Genomic DNA, 14,515 nt, shown 5'->3' on the forward strand with positions numbered 1-14,515 from the left:
CAGGCCAGGCTGGGAAGGGGCTGGTGCAGGACTGGTGCAGTGTCTTGTCCCTCAGAGGCTTGTGCTGGGTCTCAAGCCATGTGCTCCAGGGATGTCCAGGCGTTTCCAGGCAGAGCGGGGAGAGGGAGTGGGTATGAGGCTAGAGGTGATTTTCCCCTCTACCCAAACCCACCCAAAGGGAACTGGGAGAGCCCCGGGCTCTTGCTCATTACCCCCACCCCTTGTGTCAACCCCTCCTTCCCCATTCCTGGTCCCAGCTTCCTTGAACTGCTTGAACCTCTGCTGGCCCCAGCCTTTGAGAGGCCAGGGTGCATTCACAGCCCACAGGCTGGGACGTGGAAACCTGGGGGCACCAGGCAGGCCAGTGGTGGGGAGTCTTTGCCCACTTCCTCCTCCCCACCCCTGTGGTATCCTAGCTTCCTGTTCTTGATCACCATCAACAGCCCGCCCAGAGGGGGCCCTCTTTCCAATCCCCTCCTGCCCCCTCCTTTACTCAGGGCCCACACCACTGGCCAGTAGAAACGCTGACCCACGTGGGGAAGTCAAGGCAGAGGCCAACCTCAGGTCACTGCCCACAGTGACCTAGGGATTCCCAGGCTCCTGCTCCTGCCACCTGTCTCTGGCTCTGCAGCCAAATACTTCCCAGCTCCATCCAGTCTCCTCCTCAGGGTGACCCACCATTCTTAGAGGAGCCCCAAGGACAGGGAAGAAGGAGCCAGGATCAGTTAGCCAAGGGGAGGCTCAGAAGAGCCAGGCCCTCCCAATTGCCCAGGGCAAGGGCAGGTGCCAGGAGGCGTCCTGCACCACCAAAGGGTCACCCTTGTTCGTCACCTCAAAATCCTCCCGCAAGGGTCAGCTGAAGGCCCTCCCCTCCCACCGCCCCCGATGTCCTCCCCTGTGCCAATGTACATCACTTCTTTTTTGCTGTCACTGTTTGACAACTGAATCAGGGAAGTGGGAGGAAGAGAGGGAATGCGGAGGGGGCGAGCGGGGGCCGGGAAGGAGGTTTGGAATGTCACAGGTGTAAGAAGGGGCCTACCAGAGCCAGGCAGGGGTGGGGGTCCGGGAGTCTTGGACTTGGGGGCTGCTCCCCAAGTCCCAGGCCTCCAGGTGCCCCAGTAGTGAAGAGGACATGGGGGTCCACTGGTGTGAGGGCCAGAGCCTGTCAACGACTCGTACGTCTTCTGAAAAGATGTCAGGTTCTGGGAGGAGCCCAGGGGACCTGGGGGAAGCCCCCAGACTGTCTCCAAGTCAGCTCTGCTGTCTGTGCCCCTGTGTGCAGGCCAAGGGAGCTGAGAGCCAGGACAGGGCTGGGGCCTGAGGAAGACCTTCCTGGCTGGCCAGGGGCCCTCCCATTCCACGTCCAGCAAGGATTCCTGCCTCCCCTTCCCACCCCATGTCTGGGCCACATCTGCTCCAGGAAGCTGCAGCCTGTTCTTGGCCATGACTTTCCAGCAAAGGCTTCCAGGGAGATGGCTCCTGGGCAGAGCAGAGGAGTGGAAATAAGTCTCTGGTGTGGTCGGGTCGACTAGGAGCACCCTGGGTTCTTTGTGAGATGGCATGGAGTAGGGGGGTCATCTGAGCTCTGCCCAGCAACCAGACCCAGAGAAGTAGTGTGTCAGGAGAGGAGAGGGCTTAGGAGCCAGAGGAGCCGGGTGCCCATGGAAGGCCCAGTCCCTCACCTATTCCCAGGAACAGGACCTGGGCCCTGGCAAAGGTGCCCGGACATGGCCAGCCTGTCCCTAGACGCACAGGCAGGAGGCACCGACCCCTGGTGGCAGCTGCACAGGCGCGGGAGGGCAGCACGAGCAAGCTGGGGTGTGCGTGGGTGGAAGCGAGGAGGGGCGGAGGGAGGAAACTGGCTTCCTGAATCCTTCTCAGCCCTCAAAGACAGACCAACAGACTGATAGACAGCTGGCAGGAGGCAGCCTGGGGAGCACAGCTGCTCCAGTAAGTACCTGAAGCAGGGAGCAAGAGTGCTGTGCCCCAGGGTGGGGACAGCCCTGGGGACGGGGGCGTGGGAGGGGGAGTGGGCCCGAGGTGCCTGCGGGGAGTGGGCGCCCATACACCTGACGTCCCCGAGGCCAGGAGGACAGGAAAGCCACGGGGAGCATGAGGAGAGCAGAGGGAAGGCCCCTGGTGCTGCAGGAGAAGCCCTCTCCACCCGCATCTGCCAGGGCCCACGCTGCCCCTCACCTCCATCCCTGAGGGCTCAGCAACTTACACCCGCCATCTCAGCACCTGTGACCCTGACTCTGGACGATGGGGACTGCCCCCCAGAAGAGAAGGCTTCGTCACCTCCATGCCCCCACTCATGCCCCTAGCTGTCGCCTCACCATGCACTGTCGCTCAAGGGCTTGGTGAGGCCATTTCCTGTGACGGTTACAGAGGCGGGAGATGGGGGAAGGGCAGGAGGAGGAAGGAAACACCCCCAGGCTAACCTCCCTGGACAGAGACCCCAGAAACCAGAAATTATTTTGGAACTACCAGCAGTTAGGAGAGGACCCTGCGAGGGGCCAGCGACCCGGAAGGTCTGGGTCTCCAACTGCCTCCAACACTGCTGGAGGCCTTTGCTTTCTTGCCCGATGGTTGGAGTCAGGGTGGCTTCTGAGAGCTTTGTCCCTTCACATCATTGACCTTTCTCCCTGGCCTCCTCTCACCTGAACCCCAGCTTAGGGTCCTGTCGCCCCTCCCTCTTCCTCCCTCTGGATTCTTTCCTATCTTCATCCATAACTCCACCCTTTACCTTTTCCTTACTCTAACCACAGACAGCCTGTGCCCTGAATCCCATCAAAGAGATCCTGTCCTTCCCAGGGTGAAAATGAGGCCACCTCTTGGGGAACGGGGCTTGCCAGCCTCCTTCTGGCCAGACAGGTCAGAGGCCAGCAGTTGTAGGGCTTGTCTTCCAGGCAGACCTCATGGCTGAGTGAGCCTCCCTTGGGCCAGCGCCCCACCCCAGCATGGTCCAGACCCGTGGGGGGCGCTCCAGAGCACCGCTGCCGAGCTCATCTTTGGGGGCCACCATGACCCAACCTCCGCCCACCAAAGCACCAGCCAAGAAGCACGTCCGGCTGCAGGAGAGGTAAGATCTTTCCCGGAGCGGGGTCTTCCCAGCCGTGGCTCTTGGGTCGCTCCCCCTGCCCTCCAGCTGCCCCGCCAGTTCTCACAGCCTTGTCCAGAGGCCCTCTGCTTTGGACTCCAATCTGGAAAGGAAATCGATGACATTAATTTGCATATCTTTTGCATTTTCTTTGTGTTTCTGGGACACAAAGTTTCATGTCAACCCTGAACCTGCACCCTAAATCCCATGTTTGGATGGCTGTCCCTGGGGCGAGGTTGGGTGTAGGTCTGAGCCCGGGGACCAGCTTGAGAAGGAGGAGAGGCAGGTAGCTGGGAAGAGCCGTTGCTCGGGTGTTCCCTCATCTGGCTGACAAAGGGACAAAACCATGCCGAAGGGCCCTGGACCCTTGCATTCACTCTGGAGCACTGAGCAGCCTCCTCAAATGTACCCTACACATCATAATTGTAAGGTGAGCAGTTGTTATTGGGTGCTTTCTAGGCGGGGCTCCAACGTGGCTCTGATGCTGGACGTGCGCTCCTTGGGCACCGTGGAGCCCATCTGCTCAGTGAACACACCCCGGGAGGTCACCCTACAGTTTCTGCGCACAGCTGGACACCCCCTTACCTGCTGGGCCCTGCAGCACCAGCCACCCAGCCCCAAGCAACTGGAAGAAGAATTCTTGGTAAGAACTTGGGGTCCCTTCTGCATCACTCTATCCTTTGCATCTGAAGTGACCAGCTGATTGCAATCCATCATGGGCACCTCAGGCATGTCTGCTCTTTGCACCCAGAGCAAAGAAAATGCTGGGACTCAGGAGAGGAGGCTGCCCCCACGTTTCCACCCTATCCAGGCCTCCATAGCAATGCCAAGAGGGGATGGCCAGGGCCCAACCCTGCCAGGAAAGGGGGAAAGGGGAGAAAAGGAGGCTGGGGAGAGGAGCAGCTGTTCACTCATGTCTCCCCCTGCCAGAAGATCCCCTCGAACTTCGTCAACCCTGAAGACCTAGATATCCCTGGTCATGCCTCCAAGGACCGGTACAAAACCATCTTGCCAAGTAAGAGCGGCAGTGGGGATGGAGGGAGGTGGGCACTCTGCCCAGCACTGGCAAGTTTCAGAAGGCAAGATGCACAGCCTGGGTCAAGGAAGGACAAGAGGGCTTGGAACATCTTTCCCTGGTAGGGGAAAAAAGGGGCAATAATCACGGCAGCAGCAATGATAAATTTGCAGATGCCTACTGTGTGCCAGGTACCGCCTTCCACCTTCTGTGAACTCACTTCTCCCAGGGTCCCTATGAAGTTGGCAAGATGGTGTTATTGTGCCCATTTCACAAATGAGAAAACCAAGGGACAGAACAGTTGCATCGCTTGCCCAAGGTCACACAGCTCCTTGTACCACAACTTCCTCATCTTCCTCTCATGTAGGAAGGCTTCACAGCAGAAGAGGCTTCTGGGATGATGCCCCCAAATGTAGAGGGCTTTGAGAAACACACATGGAGGCAGGGCAGAGAGCAGAGGCAGGTTGGATGGGGACCTGGGCTGACAGGTCCTCTCCCCACAGGCAGCCCCGGCCGGCCGGCCACCTGCAGTGACTGGCACTGGTGTTACCTCCTGCGGACACTCCCCTCCTCCTCTTGCACCCTCTGCCAACTTGGATGGATCCAGGGGCTGGGAGTGTTCCTCCAAGTGGAGAGAGGAATGAGTTTAATCCTTTTCCTAATTCTGACCAGCCCTGCAGCCACCAGAGAGGGGCAGTCCCCTTGCCTGAGGTTCCCCTGACTTCGGGGCGGCCTCTGTTCCTAGTGAGGCTGGCCCATGAGGGGAGAATCCCTCCCCTTTCCTCACAGGCCTGCTTCTTTATCTTCATTTGGATTTGATCTGGAGAAATCCCTTCCCCTTAGAGGAGAGACCACAGGATCTAGTGGCTGAATGAAATCTGAGTCCTAGTCCCTCTTAACCATCAAGTGATCTGGGGCAATCACTCATCTGAACCCGGTATTCACCACTGGAAAAACACTGTTTCTCTACAGTATTTCTTTTTTCTATTTTTATTGGTATTTTCCTGTTCTGCACCCTCATTGATCTGAAGAGTAGACTGTTACAAGAACTTCCTGTTTGAACTTTGTGGCTCCATGCCCTCTCCTCTCTAGTCTGTTCCGCACAATACCACTCAGCCTTCCCAGATTATTGCTGGAAATTGATATCACTCTCCTGCTCAAAAATACTCTGTGGCTCCCTATTATCTACATATAAAATAATCCAATGGGTATCAGGCTACTTGCTATATACAAAGTACTGTGATAACTGGGTCCTCTGACCCAGTTAGAGTCTGTATTAGTTGGTCACCATTTGACCTCTGACCGCCACTGATTTTTACTTCCTAGATCCTCAGAGCCGTGTCTGTCTTGGTCGGGTACAGAGCCAGGAGGACGGGGATTATATCAATGCCAACTACATCCGAGTGAGTAGCCTGCCGCAGTACTGGGGGGAATGGGAGTGTTGGTGGGATTGTGTTTGAAGAGGTCACATGATACCTTCCAGGTGTGGCTGGTGGGTCGGGTGCATTGGTGTCCCTCCCTGCTCTGACTCACTGCTGTCATAGCCCTGCCAGGCTGGGATGGCCACTGAACAAACCCAAAGACACCAATAAGAAAACAGCAAATGCTAAAAATTTCTGAAAAGAAGAGATTGCCAAATCTCCTTCAACTACCATATCACCCTGTGTATGTCAACTCTCTAAACCTGGCAAGAAGCTAGCATTTTTGAACCTAGTCACTAACTTCTTAAAGGCTAATCACTCCTGAGATCTTCATGGGAGAGACCAATACAAATAGGAGCACCCCCCACAACCAGTCAGATCCTTATGGGAAAGGCCAATGCAAATAGGGGAGCCCCCCACCCTCACCCTTGCCCTGAGCTTTGAAGCAGCCTCTCCTTTGTGGAAATGATTGAATTGATGTCCAGCTAATAGGAACCTGAAGGCAAGATGGGCTCTCTACCCCAACTGCTCATCTCTATCCACTCTAAATAGAAATAGAAGTAGCGCCCTCTACTGGCCGACATGGGTATGACAGCAATCAGGGCTGCAGAAATTAGCTATTGTCAGGAAAGCAGTGGGGACACATGGTCTTCCACTGTTCATCTGAAACTAGCAGAACAGTGTGCTGGATTTCACTGTCATCTTGAGGAACAGGAAGCTGAGGATCCTGAAGGGGAGAGAGACAGGCTAGGGAGAGGGTCCTACATTTCACTGCTAAATGTATAAAAGTAATACATAAAAGAGAAGCATTAATTCACAATCAGTGAACACTTTTGGCATTTTGTGCTAGAAGAAAGCAGCAGGGGAGGAAGGGAACAAACTTTTAAACAGCACCTGATATATGCTGGACTTTTAATATAGTGTATTAAATTTAATCCACACTACGTTCCTGCAAGAGAGATATGATATCATTATGCCCAGTTTGCAGATGAGGAAAATGGGACTTACAGAAGCTAGGTAACATGCTCATAGTAGCACAACTAGGAGATATCAGAACAGGGATTTGAATTCACCTGTTCCTCATTCCAGAACCCGTGTCTAGGCCAGGGATGTAGCTCAGTGGTAGAGCACTTGCCTGGCTTGCAATTAAACAAGATAAAACAAAACAAAACTTGTCCTTTCCACCCTGTGGCTTCTGAGTGTGTGCTGGTACACATGTGCGTGTTCACTGGCTTCAGCCTGATCCCAGCACCGCAGAGTCTAGGCTTCCCCTGCACTCCAATCTCACTGCTTCCCTGAGCTCCTGCACCCCCTCCCTCCAGGGCTACGATGGACAGGAGAAGGTCTACATCGCGACCCAGGGCCCCATGCCCAACACCGTGTCAGACTTCTGGGAGATGGTGTGGCAAGAAGAAGTGTGCCTTATTGTCATGCTCACTCAGCTCCGGGAGGGCAAGGAGGTAGGTGGCAGAGCCACAGTCCTTGGTGAACCCCAAAAGGGCTACATCCTACCCCAACACACTTACACCCATGCGGGCAGCTTGGCACCACAGGCTTCCTGAGAGCTGAGAACACTGACAGCCAACCCCAACTCTTGCTTGAGGTATGTATATACCCTGGGTAGGGGGGTCTTGGTCAAAATATGGGATGGGGCAAACACTTGGCCTGCAGGGTCAACCTCAGGAGAGCCAGGCCCCAGTTGCTGACTTCCCCCAGTGGGGGTGAGATGTGGGGAGGGGATACCCTCCTCTGAGCTCTCCCACCCCTGCTGCAACTGAGAGACACCCCCCTCTGACTCCCAGTTCCCTCCCTTCTAGAAATGTGTCCACTACTGGCCCACTAAAGAGGAAACCTATGGACCCTTCCAGATACGCATCCAGGACATGAAAGAGCGCCCAGAATACACTGTTCGGCAGCTTGTCATCCAGGTACCACCCCTTGGGGCCAGGCCCAGTTCACAGGGAAGTAGGACCACCCTAGCATCTCTGGGACTCAGGCCCAACCTCCACTGGGAGCCCAGCTTACTCATCTCAACCTTGAGCCCACGTCTAAAAGAGGTGCTTGAGCCACAGAAGGGAGACTTGGGCACTGACCTCAGGTAGCCTCTAGTCTAAGAGTGCAGAGCGAACAAATCAAATAGGAACTGACAGGAAGCAACACCCACCTATGCTGAACGGCCCAGGCAAGGGGAGCAGGGTCCAGGAGCGTGCTGAAGGAATGAGAGGAGGTTGAAAGGGACATAGGACAATCCATGCGAAGGTGCTTTACAAGGTCGTCTATCATTGCATAGTGTCTTACATTTTCCAAAACATTTCTCTGCCGATTCATTAGTGTCCAAGCATCCCAGGTAGTAAGTCAATATGACATCACTGTTCTCACTTTCTAGGAAAAAAAAAAAACAAAAAACGGGGTTATGTGCTAGTTAGAGGCAGAGTCAAGACTTGAACTTGGGTCTTTCCCTCTTCCAGGACAATGCTCCTGGAAAGGACAGTGTCTGCTCTGAGTTGATGAGTCCTCCCGGGCTTATTGTAGGTCCTGCCCTCCTCTGACAGAGCCCTCCACCAGGCCTGCTTCTCACACGTGTCTCTGTCCCAGCACCAGGAGGAACGCCGGTCAGTGAAGCACATCCTCTTCTCAGCCTGGCCTGACCACCAGACTCCAGAATCGGCTGGGCCCCTGCTGCGCCTGGTGGCCGAGGTGGAGGAGAGCCCGGAGACCGCCGCCAACACGGGGCCCATCGTAGTCCACTGCAGGTGCGGGGCCGCCGCCTCCGTGGTGGCCTGGATCCCTGGGTCCCGTGCTCCCCTCCCTCCCACTGGGTCTCTGCTGGGAGGAGGTTCTAAGCAGAACAGCCTCAGGTAGACCCAACTCTCACTTGGACAGGAACCTCTGTCATTCAGCGAGTGTTCTGTTCTTCCGACCTCCTTCGTGCAGAACCCAGACATCTGGTCTGCACACCCAGGCACAATGCAGAGAGGGGATAGAATATCAGGAAGCTCCTGGGTGACTGTCAAGAGTCCCTGATGTTGGGGGCTCATTTATTCACTCAACAAGCTTTTATGGAAAACCTATTATTGTCAGGCACAATGTTAGACTCTAAGCAGATAGCAGTCCTCAAAATCTTTCTTCCCTGACAGTTTTGGGACCTGGTGGGAATGATAGCAGACCAAAAAAGTCAACTCCACATGAGGCCAGGAGGGCTGGGATGGGGAGTGTGGAATCAAGTTGCCTCACCCTGACTTTGGCCAGAGGTGGTTTTCCAAGAGGAAGGACATCTGAACTACACTAGGACCTGAAAGGAAATTGATGGAGTGAAAAGGGGACCGGGGAAGCATTCCGAGCAGATGGCATAGCATATGCAAAGGCCCAGAGAAGAAATTTAAATCTTGGTACATTGCTGGGAGTGGGATTAGAGGGGGAGCCATCGTGTGTGGGAATAGTGACGGTAGACGAGTCTAGAAGGCCAGGGAAGGCCACGTGAAGAGTAGACCCATGGGACTCACTAAGACATTTGGATTTGTCTTATGTTTATTTATTTAGGTGCTGGGGATAGAACACAAGACCTTGGGTTTGCCACTTTATTTCTTTGAGTTTCTTTGGTTTTGTTCATTTGGGCACTGGGGGTGGAACCCAGGGCCTCACGCATGCTAGGCAAGTGCTCTGCCACCAGCTACATCACCAGCCCTTTCTACTTTATTTTGAAACAGGGTCTCGCTAAGTTGCTGAAGGTCTCTTTAAGCTGCCCAGGCTGGCCTCAAACTTGTGATCCTCCTGCCTCAGCCTTCTAAGTGTGCTGAGGTTCCAGGCATGCTCCAGCACACCTGGCTCAGATTTACTATCTTAAAAGGATGCTTTGGCTACAGAGGCAAAGTAGGAGTGAGTGGGGGATGGTGCAGGGGACGAGACAAAACGAGGAGACCACTGGGAGTGGACTCCTAATACAACAACATCCAGGCAAAAAGTACAAATGGAGGGGGCTCCTGGGCCCACCCACAGGTGACCTCTGGACATAGGTGCTGGGGGTCATTGGTGGTTCTCTCAGGGTCTCATGCAAGACTTGCTTAAGACGGAAAGAGAGTGTTTTGGAACAAAGGGCAGGATAGAACAGAGCTGAGAGAAGAGGACTGTGGGAGGGGGTGGGGGGAGGCAAGAGAGGGACCAAGCCTGGGCAGCTGTGGAGGCTGAGTCTGAGCTGGAGGAAGTCATGGGCAGATAAGGAGGGCCCGAGGGGTCAACCAGCCCACATGTGGGGCATTCTCCGCTGAGAACTGTTGTAGACTGGTAAGCAGAAAAGAGACCATCACAGTGTTCACAGGAACCGGAAGGTGAACAGGACGAGGGCTGGAGAAAGGCTAAGGAGGAGTGTGAACTCAGGGCGGGGCGTGGTTCAGTGGTAGAGCGCAAGCGTAGCACGCAGGAGGCCCTGGGTTCATCCCAGTCCAGCTATAATCCACAGGGTGCTGAGACCTGAGGTGCAGTGCTCCATCCTCAGAATCCTGCCCCGCAAATTCAGCAACTGCAGGGTTTTTTTTTCTTTTTGCTTTTTGGTACTAGGGATTGAACCCAAGGGTGCTCAACCACTGAGCCACATCCCCAGCCCTTTTTTTGTATTTTATTTTGAAACAGGGACTCACTGAGTTGCTTAGGGTCTCGCTAAGTTCCTGAGGCTGGTTTTGAACCCCCAATCCTCCTGCCTCAGCCTCCGGAGCCTCTGGGATTATAAATTCACACCATCATGCCCAGCAGGTCCCATTTTTGTCCATAGTTTTGGAGCCCAGCTCCCACATTTCCTGTTCACTCCACTCCCTCGCTTCTTCCCTCCTGTGACCTCCTCATCTTCTCTCTGGTTATATCCAGTGCAGGGATTGGCCGGACAGGCTGCTTCATCGCCACCCGAATTGGCTGCCAACAGCTGAAGGCCCGAGGTGAAGTGGATATTCTGGGCATTGTGTGCCAACTGCGACTAGACAGGTGGGTGTATGATAAACAAGACTAGTCATGCTAATGAGTGGCATGGGACCCTTGGGCTGACGCGTCACTATCACCATCAAGCACTCTTTCAAGAAAGGAAAGTGCCCCTTTGGTTTAAAGAGCTGTCGGTTTTGCAGATAACACCCAGGAATGAACCTCTATGTGGAATTACATCTTGGGGCCTGGAATTCAATATGCCGCCCTATGGATTTTCCATGACCTGTCAATCTCTCATGCATTCCCCAGCCCCTTCCAAATGCCTAGTCAGGAAAGCTGGAAAATAAGATGCAGTTGATTCTAGATATGAGGTGGCCATGGGCGAGTCACAGATGCTCACTGGGTTTAGAGACAGAGGAGCAGTGTTCAGATTCCTACTTGCATCTTACTGAGCTGTCACAGAATTTCTCTGCGCCCTATTTCTTCATGCTCAGAGTGCTATTGGAAGGGATGAATTAAATCACATGAAAATATTTTGGAAAATATTATGCAAATGCACAGAATTACTATTTTTACTTTTAGGATTATTGAAAAGAGGAAAACTTGAGGGTTGGGAATATTCCTGGCCCAACCTGAGGAAATCAGAGGTCTGGTTTTGCTCAGGAGCTGAATGGACCAGAGAAGACCAAGTGTCAATGTGGGGTACTTCCCCCTCAGTACCCAGCCTTCCTCTCTTGAGGGGAAGCTTGAGTGACCTCAAGGAGGAATAGAAAGTAGGATGAACACATGGGAGGGAGAGAGACAGGACTTTCCAGTAGGACCATGGAGATGTTTGACCGCAGGCGTTCGGCAAGCTCCCTGGCCCTCCCTTGCTCATGGTTGGTCTGTTTCTCCTTGCAGAGGGGGGATGATTCAGACTGCAGAGCAATACCAGTTCCTGCACCACACTTTGGCCCTGTACGCAGCCCAGCTGCCCCAGGAACCCAGCCCCTGACCCCTGCCACCCTCCACCAGCCCAGGTGCCAACCTCCCTTCAGGCCTGGGTCTGGGAAGTGGGCTGTCAGAGCTGGAGTACCCCTGCACAGGAATGGGAAGGGGTGCCCCATTAGTGAGCACTTAGGGGCCCAGGACGCTTCATCAGCAAGAAGGAGAGGCCAGGCTCCAGGTGTCGCCACTGGTCACTCTTCTGCTTCCTCTAGTCGCCCCAGATGGACAATAGAGGAGCCTCCAAATCTCTGACCTTAAAGATAGGAGCTGGCACAGACTGAGCCAGAAGCCCAAATATGTTGTCCTTCTCAAAAATGCTCTTTGTGAGCTTCAATTTTCTGATCTATGATATAGACATAAAGTGCTTTGCTGTCATAAGGGGGGCAATCAGAGAAGTCCCTAGAAGCTGTTCCAGTGGTCTCCCCTCTTCCTGGGGCTGGTAAGAGGGTGATCCCAAGATTTTCCTCTGCCCAGGCCCTGCCTATGCCCTGGCCAGAGAAGAGCTGGGAAAAGTTTGGTTCTGACCTCAGTCAGATCCTCAGGACCCTGGCACGTGCTCCCTATCCCACCCTACATATCAGTGAGTACTGGATGACCCCTCGAAGGTGAACAAAGACCCGAATGAGCCCTGCTTCCATGCACGCGTCCTGGGAGGAGCCTACGGAGGTGACCAGGCATGGCAGTTGAAATCTCGGGAAGAGGGAACATGTGGGGACCAATCAGAGGCCAAGAAGTCTGCTCCTGCCTACATAACTGCCTGCCACTCACCCCATCCACTTTCTGTGGAGCCCCAACACTCTCTGCTTTGCTCTATGACCTCAGAAGATACCCTGGGTGTCCAGGAAGTACCAAAGAAAGAGAAGACAGGCAGAGACAAAGAACTCCATCTGATTCTAGGACATCCATCCCCACCATATCCTCCATGTCCTGCATTTGCAGGGTATGCCTGGAGAGCTTGGCTGTTTCCAGAACAATCTGGGTTCCAACCACCCTGTGCAGACAGAAGGACTCACACTGAATTGTGACCCCTTACATCTACCCCAGAGAACTAATTCACCTTATTCATCTCAGCATCAACACGACTTCCAGAGCAACCCAGATCTATCTCAGGGCTGAACTACAGCACCTTAGGAAGGCACCCAAACCCTGAGCCTTCTTTGACTCTGAGACAGCCTGCCTCTGGGAATGATGGGAATAAAGCACCATTCCTCCTGGCCCTAGTGACTGACACCTGTTCTCCATGGAAACCCCAAGGAGCTGGTCCCGGAAAGCAGCTGGGCTCCCGCTTCACGACGTCTCTTTTAAAGGACATGCAGTGCTGCTGTTGAGGTTCATTTTCTTCACGCTTCTGCTTGGCCTTATGGAGAAGTCCTTCCATGCTTTATAGGCCTAGGTTGGGCACACCTGCACCTCCACCTTCTGGAGCCCTGTGGGAGGCGCTACCATCTGTGCCACCCAAGCTAGGTGGAGGGCTCTTAAGTGCCTGATCCTGCCCTGAGCTCAGACCCAGTCTGGAGAAAAGCAATGGCATAGCCCCATGGGTACCCTCCTGCACTGTGATTCCAACCTTGCTCCAGAGCTCAGAGGGTACCAGCTCTGGAGAAGTAACCAAGAGGAAAAAATAAAGACTTCTTGGATGACTGATTGATTCTGTCTTTCCATCTTCTTAAGCCTCTGGGACTCTTTAGAGCAATAGAGTGTACTCCATAGACCGGTTACAGGCTGCAGCAATCTTTACCCCTGGGATATTCATTTTTCTGGCCCTTCCAAGGATAGGAAACAAAATGCAACTGTAAGTCAATTTAGGAAATGAGACTGAGGTACATGCTATCTTAGCCTGCCCAGGCTACTGTAACAAAATAGCTTAAATTGGGTGGCTTATAAACAATAGAAATTGAGGCTGGGGATATAGCTCAGTGGTAGGTAGCTTGCCTAGCCCGTATAAGGTCCTGTATCCAGGACCACAAAAACAAACAAAAATTCCAGAAATTTGTGTCTCACTGCTCTGAATGATAGGAAGTCCAAGATCAATGTGCTTGTTAGGGCCCACACGCTGGCTCATAAACAGAGCCTTCTCTCTGCCTGGTGGAAGGGGCATAGGCTCTGGGCTGGGCTACATGTTTTCCCTCTCCCTCTCTCTCTCCCTCCTCTTTTATAAGGACACTAATCCTATCCAGTAGGGCTCCACCTCAGGACTTAATCACCTGCAAATGCCCCACCTCCTAATACCATCACTGGGGGATTAGGATTTCAACATATGAATTTGGAGGAGACACATTCAGTCACTCAGACATACCAAGTACATCAGGAGCTAAAGAGGGACTTAGAAAGGGAAGAGATTAGACAGACAGTGCTTAATAAACCAGAACATTATACTGGTTTAAGGCAGGGATTCCTCCACTTTGGCAACTATTTGAACATTTGGGGTCATCTAACTCTTGGGCAGGTTTGATGGATATGATTGATGTTGATAGTTTATTTGCCTTTGACCACCAGAGTTGATTCCAAATCCAAAGGAGCATCCAGCAAAGGCTAGAGACTACCCTGAAGCTGGGGACTGGTGAGGTACAGCTGGTTGGGTGATCAGCCTGCTGACTGAGCAGGCCCGGTGGTTAGTTCCTGCAAGGGAGGAGTGGGGACATCTCTGTGCCCCGCAGCACCCACTATCAGTTCTGCTCTGAAAGAAAACTTTGCTTTTTACCAAAACAGTACATATTTCCTTTTGCCACAGATGTTCCTCACTGGGGATCCCCTGCCAGGATTTTTGTCTGTTTTATTATCACCATGATACTAGCAATAATCAGCATCAAGTTCAAACATCTATTTCACTTTGGACCAGAGTCCTCCTAAACAAGTGCCCTGGGTAAGTTGTGGGTAACAACACAAGATGGAGTATTAAAAGACCCATATGTGGCTGTTACTCTCCGCTGGGTGCATTTTGGAGGATGGGACTCAGTACCCAGGGATGCTCAGAGGCAAGGATTAAGGAACAAAAAGCCTCCATTGCCTCCCTTTCCTTGAGACCTCATCTTCGTGTCCTGGAAACTGGGCGACAACACCACCCGCTTCTTCAACCTGGAAACG

The 14,515-nt window shown here is 53.4% G+C and overlaps 1 protein-coding gene across 6 annotated transcripts; it reads left to right on the forward strand.

Moving 5' to 3' along the window:
- The first annotated feature begins 1,858 nt into the window (after positions 1-1,858).
- Positions 1,859-13,061, forward strand: Ptpn7 (protein tyrosine phosphatase non-receptor type 7). 6 transcript variants are annotated; one of them, XM_047520891.1, is made up of 11 exons: positions 1,859-1,950; positions 2,910-3,082; positions 3,560-3,743; positions 4,031-4,115; positions 5,442-5,518; positions 6,859-6,996; positions 7,354-7,464; positions 8,132-8,289; positions 10,394-10,507; positions 11,345-11,463; positions 11,906-13,061. In XM_047520891.1, the coding sequence occupies exons 2-10, from the start codon at positions 2,961-2,963 to the stop codon at positions 11,436-11,438; spliced, it is 1,083 nt and encodes a 360-aa protein (XP_047376847.1). In that variant the 5' UTR covers positions 1,859-1,950; positions 2,910-2,960; the 3' UTR covers positions 11,439-11,463; positions 11,906-13,061. The 6 variants fall into 6 exon arrangements, with proteins under 6 accessions (XP_047376847.1, XP_047376848.1, XP_047376845.1 ...); XM_047520892.1 differs by having other exon boundaries at positions 12,013-13,061; XM_047520889.1 differs by having other exon boundaries at positions 11,345-13,061.
- Positions 13,062-14,515: the final 1,454 nt, after the last annotated feature.

The sequence above is a fragment of the Sciurus carolinensis genome, chromosome 12 (genome assembly GCF_902686445.1).
Source record: "Sciurus carolinensis chromosome 12, mSciCar1.2, whole genome shotgun sequence".
Taxonomy (NCBI): domain Eukaryota; kingdom Metazoa; phylum Chordata; class Mammalia; order Rodentia; family Sciuridae; genus Sciurus; species Sciurus carolinensis.